This window comes from Trypanosoma theileri (genome assembly GCF_002087225.1).
Source record: "Trypanosoma theileri isolate Edinburgh chromosome Unknown TM35_Tth_77_V1, whole genome shotgun sequence".
Lineage (NCBI taxonomy): Eukaryota > Euglenozoa > Kinetoplastea > Trypanosomatida > Trypanosomatidae > Trypanosoma > Trypanosoma theileri.
Window position 1 is genome coordinate 19,656 of NW_021639919.1, and position 9,126 is coordinate 28,781.

Genomic DNA, 9,126 nt, shown 5'->3' on the forward strand with positions numbered 1-9,126 from the left:
AGCGAGAGAAAAAAGAGAAAAGCACCAGTTCACCGCTATTACCACACACATATCGAGTCAACCATGAATATAAAGGAAATAGATACACATTAGGGAAAAATACCCATTATTCAAACAAAATGAAGTCCCATCCAATCCCATAAAAAAAAAGAAAAGAGATTATAAACAAATTGAATATCATTTGGTAACACTGCAGAGATAGCCACACACAGCAAAAATTAATAATAACGGATAATGTATAAATCTCTCTGTGTTGGTTTCTCCCTGTCCCCATTACAATTTGCAATTTCCCCATAGTAACAAACAAATTATATTTTACCTCGCTCAGAAATAATGTGAATGAAAATAAAAAAAAAGAAAAGAGATATCATTTACCAGAACCACACAATTGCAGAGTGAGACACACCACAAGGTGCACAGCAATACTCTGCTTACAAGTATAANAGATCGACTGTATCATCCCATGGCTTCACGTCGAAGAGAATAGAAGACTTGGCAATGACCACCTTCTTGGCCTTCTTGGCATCAGCGTCCTTCTTCTTCTTTGCCTCGAGTGCGGCCTTTTCCTCCTCTGTGACCTCACCAAAGAGATCAATGTCTTCATCCTCTTCTGCAGCGGCGGCCTTCTTCGATGAGGATGCGGCACCGGCGAGTTCGTCGCGCTCCGCTTGATAGTACGCGGCCATGCGGGCGGCCCACTCAATCACGGCGGTGCGGGAGCCGAACATCTCGGCGAAGATGCGCGCGTCCTCTTGGCTTGGGGTGAAGCCGGACACGTAAGGCTGGGCGGTGAGGCGGCCGTTGAGTTCCTTAAGAGTGGACATGATCACTTCTGTCGGGGGTTAGGTGATTAGGAGAGTTAGTAAGTTTGTATCTGAGATGAATAAAGAGATAGATAGAGAGAGAGAGAGAGAATAAGTATAAAAAAAGAAGAATGAGATATAAAGGAAAAAAAAGAAACAATACACATTAAAAGGTAATGGGAGCTCACCTCAGTCTTCAAGAAAGTGGACGGAAAAAAAGAAGTTAAACGACCAAACAGTACAACAATACCAAATCATTATGTATAGAAAAACTTTTTTTTTTTTTGGTCTTTAGAGAATAATGCTGTGCACAGCATAGAGAATAACAAAAGGTGTAGAAACAGATAAATACAATCAAAGAGAATAGGTTCCACCTCATCATCACCAATAACTATACTTCTTCTTCTTCACGAGCAGCCAAAAGGCTTAATGCATCACGTATTATCATCGTCATATCATTAAAAGAAACTTTAATATCACATTCCTTACATGAACGTACACCAAAACTTGTTTTTGGTAGAGTTTCATTTTTCAGTGGTGGCATAAACTTTGATGCCCGGTCTTCCCAACGTACACTACAACATTTGGGAGGCCAAACCTTTGGACTCTCATAGGGAATGTAATGAAGACCTAAAAGAATTGCCAATTCTTCATACATGGCATAACGAAAACCATGTGGAAATAATTCTACAACAACACTTCCTGGAGTCATGGCCATAATATTCACAACTCCAGCACCATGAGCTGCTATAAAAATAGAACTATTATGCATAAGGGATGCTTGACTATAGTAAGACATTGAAGAAAAAGTTTCCATATTTACTGTTGCCTCACATGATGCTAAGGTAACATTAAGTAAATTATACCATTTACTCTCATCAAAATGTCTTTCACCAGGGCGTCGAAGCAGCAATAAAGAGGTTTCCTTTGGACGAGGTGGAATTTCATAATACTGCAAAAGACATTCCCTAAAAAGATTTGCCTGAGCACGAGTACGAAACCAACGAAAACGTTCCCATCGAACAATGATTCGAAGTCCACTATTTATCTCCAAATTTCCAGCAGAAGTACCAAGAATAGAAATATTATTAACATTTAAAGGTACTTGATCTCCACGAGGACAGAAAAAACCTTTCTCTTGCATTGCTTCCTTGTAAAAAATTTCTTCAGCAAGTATTTTTACATTACCAGTGGGTAAACGTGAAGTAACAAAATCAATACCCCATGAAGACATTAATTTCATAAAAGGTGAATCACTACGAAGCAAGGCTTGAAACCATCCCAAGACTACTGTTCTAAACGACCTATCTAACTTTGGCACCGGATAAGATGCACACACATTACCATAGAGAATTTTCAGTTGTACACGAAGACGTGTTGAATTCTTTCTACAGAGAAGTGAACATGGGGCAAAGTAATCAATAAGAAACGTCATTAAATGAGGTGCATCCTTTGTACTATGACCCATACGACAAATATCTGAGACTAGATAATACATTGTCAGAGTTTTATTTCGGTGTAGAAAATACTGACACGATGGAAATAACTTTGGCGACGGCGTAGTTCGTTGTGGGGACACAACAACAAATCGATCACGATGTCGCTGAAAACATCCCTCATACGTGCGTACGGTCCCAATAGCGCCAGAAAGGACGTTGGGGTTGTCGAGATCAACCGCCTGCGAATATGAGGCCGCACAGTTTGGTTGTAAAGATCCCGCCGTCGTCCATCCTGCCACAGTAGAAAGAACAGAAAAAAGAAAAATAGAAAAAAGAAGAATTACATGAGAACGGAGACGGTGGTGCATATTTGATTCTCTTCCATATCAGGCAATTCCTCTTTGTGCTGTTGTGCTTCGGCTTCTCTTTCCGGATCTGAATATCCTACTGTAACTGTGCTTCTAGTGAAATGTATGTACTGATTAAAGAGATTGTATGTAGATAGAGAGAAAAAAAAGAAAATCAGCAGTAAATCACCATGACCATACACAAACACACACATATGGAGTCAAGCAAGAACGTAAATGAAATAGACATATTAGGAAAAATAACCATTATTCAAACAAAATGAAGTTCCATCCAATCCCAAATAATAACAAAAAGATTATATACGAATTGAATACCATTTGGTAACATTACAGAGATAGCCACACACACAAAAACAGTAATAATAACGGAGAATGCATAAACCTCTCTCTATGTGCTGGTTTCTCCCTGTCCAATTTACAATTTGCAGTTTCCCCATAGGAACAAACAAACAAACTGTAACGTTACCTCATTCGGATATAATGTAAAAGCAAACAAAAAAGAAAAAGAGATATCATTTACCAGAATCACACAATTGCAGAGTGAAACACAGCACAAGGAGCACAGCAATACTCTGCTTACAAGTATAGAAAAAGAAAAGAGATTAAACATTTCCCCACAAATTGATGTACCCTAGCTCACTGGGTGTCATCGGGATTAATTTTCTTGGTGCTCAGTGTACAAAAACACAGTAGCAATTATATTATTATTATTATCAGTAAACAAGTAATTACCCACACTCTCTGGATGGACCCCAGCACAGTGCTCAGCACACGGCCATGCAGCCCAGCACAGAGAGCAGCAGCAGCAGAAGGAGTGGAACACGCAGTAACGCAGGGCTGCTGCTGCCGTCATTTAATGCCATACCACTGTTATTCGCTCCACCGTTGAGTAAGGGACCGAGATTATCTCCGTGGATATTAATAGTAGCATTAGAACGAGAAGGATGTTCTTGTCTTTCTTGTGTTTCCTCCGTCTTATTTCCTTCTGTATGGCCTTGCTGCTCACCAAGAGATGTTTCATTTGTCTGTTCCTGTGGCTGTGGTTGAGGCTCCACCTGTTTTTCTTGTGTTTGCTCCGCCTGATTTCCTTCTGTATGGCCTTGCTGCTCACCAAGAGATGTTTCATTTGTCTGTTCCTGTGGCTGAGTCTCCACCTGTGTTTCTTGTGTTTGCTCCGTCTTATTTCCTTCTGTATGGCTTTGCTGCTCATCAAGAGATGTTTTATTTGTATGTTCCTGTGCCTGAGACTCCACCTGTTTTTCTTCCTTCTTCTCTTTGGCAGCAGCAACTGCGGCTTCGAGTTTCTGCAGGACTATCCTCACTTCAACACCACACATTCGCGCTTTGTCAGCATGTTCATAAGCAACATCTACCGCGAGGAATGCATCTTCAATTACTTTCTGTGCTGCCACTACCGTGTCGGGATATTCATTTATATCACGAAGAACCCCGACTATGTCTTCACTTGCCTTTATACTGTTTGTAGTTTGTTCGGCCACTTTTTCTGCTTCCCTTTCAGCCTTCCTTGCCTTTTCAATGAGTTTTTGACCTTCACTCTTCGTTTTCTCCACTTCTTCTGGGTTAGTAGCAATTGTTTCGAGTTCCTTTAGAGTGGTATTAACAAATCGTTGAGCTTCATCCGCAACTTCTTTAGCAGCGTTGGTGGCATTCTCACACTCCGCCTTCAGTTGCTTGGTCTTTTCCACCGGCTTAAGTACTTCCTCATTCACATGTTTTGAGACACGTGGTGTTGCAGCATTAGCATGAGCCACACCCACACAGCAGAGCACAATGGCCAAAAAACACAACACACGGCACGACAACATGGACATTCTTGTTATTAATATCACTGAGGATCACTGAAATCTGTGTGTGTGTGTGTGTGTAAAGAGAGAGAGAGAAAGAGAAATAAAAAGAAAAACATTAATACACCGCTGTTACTACACATACATACACATATGGAGTCAAGAACGCAAGGGAAATAGACACATTAAGGAAGACACTCATTATTCAAACAAAATGAAGTTCCATCCAATCCCATAAGAAAAAAAAAGATTATAAACGAATTGAATATCATTTGGTAACATTGCAGAGATAGCCACACACACAAAAACAATAACGGATAATGCATAAATCTCTCTTTGTGTTGGTTTCTCCCTGTCCCCATTACAATTTGCAATGTCCCATAGGAACAAGCAAATTATATGTTACCCCGCTCACAAATAATGTAAAAGCAAAAAAAAAGAAAAGAGATATCATTTACCAGAAACACACAATTGCAGAGTGATACACAGCACAAGGTGCACAGCAATGCTCTGCTTACAAGTATAAAAAATGAAAAGAGATTAGGTATTTCCACACAAATTGATGCACCCTAGCACACTGGGTGTCGTCAGCAATAATTTTCTCGGTGTTCAGTATACTGAACACAGTAGCAATTGTATTATTATTATTATTATTATTATTATTATTAACAGTAAACAAGTGATTACCCACACTCTCTGGAAGGACCCCAGCACAGTGCTCAGCACACGGCCATGCAGCTCAGCACAGAGAGCAGCAGCAGCAGCAGCAGGAGTGGAACACGCAGTAACGCAGAGCTGCTGCTGCCGTCATTTAATGCCATACCACTGTTATTCGCTGCACCATTGAGTAAGGCATCAAGATTATCTCCGTGGATATTAATAGTAACAGTAGAACGGTAGTGTTGTTTTTGTTTTCCTTGTGTTTGCTCCGCCTGATTTCCTTCTGTATGGCCTTGTGGCTCACCAAGAGATGGATCCTTAGAGAGTGGCTGTGCTGGAGAATTCACCTGTTTTTCTTTCTCCTGCTTCATCTCTTCTTTCTTCTTCTCTTTGGCAGCAGCAACTGCGTCATCGAGTTTCTGCAGGACACCCTCCACAAGTTCAGCATGAGTTTTCGCAGCGTCGATATGTTCTACAGCATCACGTGCCGCGCTTTCTGCCTCGACAACTGCTTTCAATGCGTTCTCTTTTTCAACTCCTGTTAGAAAAAGCTCGACTTTACCGTCAGTTTGAGTTGCACTCTCTGAAGTTTTGGCGCGCACTTGTTCTGCTTTCTCTGCAGCCTGCGTTGCCTTCTCAATGAGTTTACGACCTTTACTCTTCGTTTTCTCCACCTCGTTTGGGTCAGCAGCAATTGTTTCGAGTGTCTTATTAGTGGCAGCAAAAAAAACAAGAGCTTCATCCGCGGCCTCTCGAGCAGCCTTGGTGGCTTCCTCGCACTGCGCCTTCAGTCCCGAAGTCTCCTTAACCTTCTCTTGTGCTTCCTTAACAAATTCTGTGTGACTTGAAGCAGCATGAGCCACACCCACACAGCAGAGCACAATGGCCAACAGGCACAACACACGGCACGACAACATGGACATTCTTGTTATTAATATCACTGAGGATCACTGCAATCTGTGTCTGTATGTGTGTGTGTAAAGACATAGAGAGAGAGAGAAAAAGAAAACAGAAAAACATTAATACACCGCATACACACATAAACACATGGAATCAAACAATAATGTAAAGGAACTATACACATTAGTGGAAAACACCCATTATTCAAACAAAATGTAGTCCCATAAAATCCCAAATAAAAAAGAAAAGATTATAAACAAATTGAATATCATTTCGTAACATTGCAGAGATAGCCACACACACACAAAAACAATAAAAAACGGATAATGCATAAATCTCTCTCTATGTGTTGGTTTCTCCCTGTCCGAATTACAATTTGCTCTGTCCCCAGAGGAACAAACAAATTATATGTTACCCCATTCACACAGAATGTAAAAGCATATAAAAAAGAAAAAAGAGATATCATTTACCAGAAACACACAATTGCAGAGTGAGACACAGCACAATGTGCACATCAATACTCTGCTTACAAGTACAAAAAAGAAAAGAGATTAGGTATTTCCACACAAATTGATGCACCCTAGCCCAATGGGTGTCATCGGAATTAGTTTCCCCGGTGTTCAGTATACAAAAAAACAGTAGCAATTGTATTATTATTATTACTACTATTAACAGTAAACAAGTAATTACCCACACTCTCTGGATGGACCCCAGCACAGTGCTCAGCACACGGCCATGCAGCCCAGCACAGAGAGCAGCAGCAGCAGCAGGAGTGGAACACGCAGTAACGCAGGGCTGCTGCTGCCGTCATTTCGTGTGATGCCATTCGTTATTGTAGCATTCGTGGGTGGAAGAGATGTTTCATTTGTCTGTTCCTGTGGCTGTGGTTGAGGCTCCACCTGTTTTTCCTTCTCCTTCTCTTTGGCAGCAACAACTGCGGCATCGAGTTTCTTAATGGCCTCCTCCACAAGTTTAACGTAAGTGATCGCCCGATCCTCAGCCTCTTTAACAGCACGTGCCGCGTTTTCCGCATTTTCAGCTGCTTCCTCTGCCTTCATTTGTTCCTCCTCTTGTCCAACAAAAAGTACGCTTATATCGTAAGTTTCCTTTGCACTGGCTGTAGTTTGGTCGGCCACTTCTTTTGCTCTCTCTGCAGCCTGCGTTGTATTATCAATGAATTTACGACCTTCACTCTTCGTTTTCTCCACCTTTTCTGGGTCAGCAGCAATTGTTTCGAGATTATTCTCAGTGGTAACAGCAAATACTTGAGCTGCATACGCGGCATCTTCAGCAGCTTTGATGACTTTCTCGCACTCCTCTTTCAGTCTCAAAGTCTCCTTAACCTTCTCTTGTGCTTCCTTAATACGTTCCTCGTGACCTGTTAAAACAGCAGGTGCAGCAGCATTAGCATGAACCACACCCACACAGCAGAGCACAATGGCCAACAGACACAACACACGGCACGGCAACATGGACATTCTTGTCATTAAATATCACTGAGGATCACTGAAATCTGTGTCTGTGTGTGTAAAGAGAGAGAGAGAGAGAGAGAGAGCAAAACACCAGTACACCACTATTACTACACACACACACATATCGAGTCAAGCATGAGCGTAAACGAAATAGACACATTAGGGTAAACACCCATTATTCAAACAAAATAAAGAATCATCCAATTCCACAAGAAAAAAGAAAAGATTATATATAAATGATTGTATACAAATTGAATATTATTTGGTAACATTGCAGAGATAGCCACACACACAAAAACAACAGTAAACGGATAATGTATAAACCTCTCTCTCTGTGTTGATTTCTCCCTGTCCCCATTACAATTTGCAGTGTCCCCAGAGGAACAAACAAACAAACTGTAACGTTACCTCATTCGGATATAATGTAAAAGCAAATAAAAAAGAAAAAGAGATATCATTTACCAGAATCACACAATTGCAGAGTGATATACACCACAATGTGCACAGCAATGCTCTGCTTACAAGTATAAAAAAGAAAAGAGATTAGGTATTTCCACACAAATTGATGCACCCTGGCCCAGTGGGTGTCAAAGGAATTAATTTTCTCAGTGCCCAGTGTACTGAATACAGTAGCAATTATATTATTATTAACAGTAAACAAGTAATTACCCACACTCTCTGGATGGACCCCAGCACAGTGCTCAGCACACGGCCATGCAGCCCAGCACAGAGAGCAGCAGCAGCAGCAGGAGTGGAACACGCAGTAACGCAGGGCTGCTGCTGCCGTCATTTAATGCCATACCACTGTTATTCGCTGCACCATTGAGTAAGGCATCAAGATTATCTCCGTGGATATTAATAGTAACAGTAGAACGGTAGTGCTGTTTTTGTTTCTCTTTTTGTTTTTCTTGTGTTTGCTCCGCCTGATTTCCTTCTGTATGGCCTTGCTGCTCACCAAGAGATGGATCCTTTGTCTGTTCCTGTGGCTGTGGTTGAGGCTCCACTTGTTTTTCTTTCTCCTTCTCTTTGGCAGCAGCAACTGCGGCGTCGAGTTTCTGCAGGACATCTTTCACTTTATTAACAGAAGCGTGCGCCAGATCTCCAGCTGCTATAGCAGCCTGTACCGCGTTTTGTGCATCTTTAACTGCTTGCCTTGCCGTACTTACTTCATCTGAAGCAAAACAGAAGTCATTCTTCTCAGTTTCCTTCGCACTGGTTGTAGTTTTATTGGCCAATTCTTTTGCTTTCTCTGCAGCCTTCGTTGCCTTATCAGAGAGTTCATCACCTTTACTCTTCGTTTTCTCCACCTCTTCTGGGTCAGCAGCAATTGTTTCGAGATTAACCTGAGTGGTATCAACAAATTCTTGAGCTGCATGCGCGGCCTCTCGAGCAGCGTTGGTGACTTTCACACACTCCTCCTTCAGTCTCAAAGTCTCCTTAGCCTTCTCTTTCACCTGCTCAAGATATACGTTATGACCTGGTGCAGCAGCAGCAGCAGCATGAGCCACACCCACACAGCAGAACACAATGGCCAATAGACACAACACACGGCACGACAACATGGACATTCTTGTTATTAATATCACTGAGGATCACTGAAATCTCTGTGTGTGTAAAGAGAGAGAGAGAGAGAGAGAGAGAAAAAAAAAGAAATAACATGACAGAGCAAAAAAACTACC

At 41.6% G+C, this 9,126-nt stretch overlaps 6 protein-coding genes across 6 annotated transcripts; all 6 read right to left on the reverse strand.

The window, feature by feature from the left end:
• Positions 1 to 431: 431 nt before the first annotated feature.
• On the reverse strand, positions 432 to 824 carry TM35_000771080 (translation elongation factor 1-beta; the record flags this gene model as incomplete). Its single annotated transcript, XM_029031332.1, has 1 exon — positions 432 to 824. One exon carries the CDS (start codon positions 822 to 824, stop codon positions 432 to 434), a length of 393 nt encoding a protein of 130 aa, XP_028877374.1.
• Positions 825 to 1,194: 370 nt separating this feature from the next.
• Positions 1,195 to 2,610, reverse strand: TM35_000771090 (uncharacterized protein; the record flags this gene model as incomplete). Its single annotated transcript, XM_029031333.1, has 1 exon — positions 1,195 to 2,610. The coding sequence occupies one exon, from the start codon at positions 2,608 to 2,610 to the stop codon at positions 1,195 to 1,197; it is 1,416 nt and encodes a 471-aa protein (XP_028877375.1).
• A 764-nt stretch (positions 2,611 to 3,374) lies between these two features.
• On the reverse strand, positions 3,375 to 4,442 carry TM35_000771100 (uncharacterized protein; the record flags this gene model as incomplete). The annotated part of the gene is made up of 1 exon (XM_029031334.1): positions 3,375 to 4,442. One exon carries the CDS (start codon positions 4,440 to 4,442, stop codon positions 3,375 to 3,377), a length of 1,068 nt encoding a protein of 355 aa, XP_028877376.1.
• Positions 4,443 to 5,134: 692 nt separating this feature from the next.
• On the reverse strand, positions 5,135 to 5,998 carry TM35_000771110 (uncharacterized protein; the record flags this gene model as incomplete). The annotated part of the gene is made up of 1 exon (XM_029031335.1): positions 5,135 to 5,998. The coding sequence occupies one exon, from the start codon at positions 5,996 to 5,998 to the stop codon at positions 5,135 to 5,137; it is 864 nt and encodes a 287-aa protein (XP_028877377.1).
• Positions 5,999 to 6,697: 699 nt separating this feature from the next.
• Positions 6,698 to 7,453, reverse strand: TM35_000771120 (uncharacterized protein; the record flags this gene model as incomplete). The annotated part of the gene is made up of 1 exon (XM_029031336.1): positions 6,698 to 7,453. The coding sequence occupies one exon, from the start codon at positions 7,451 to 7,453 to the stop codon at positions 6,698 to 6,700; it is 756 nt and encodes a 251-aa protein (XP_028877378.1).
• A 695-nt stretch (positions 7,454 to 8,148) lies between these two features.
• TM35_000771130 (uncharacterized protein) lies at positions 8,149 to 9,015 on the reverse strand (the record flags this gene model as incomplete). Its single annotated transcript, XM_029031337.1, has 1 exon — positions 8,149 to 9,015. The coding sequence occupies one exon, from the start codon at positions 9,013 to 9,015 to the stop codon at positions 8,149 to 8,151; it is 867 nt and encodes a 288-aa protein (XP_028877379.1).
• Positions 9,016 to 9,126: the final 111 nt, after the last annotated feature.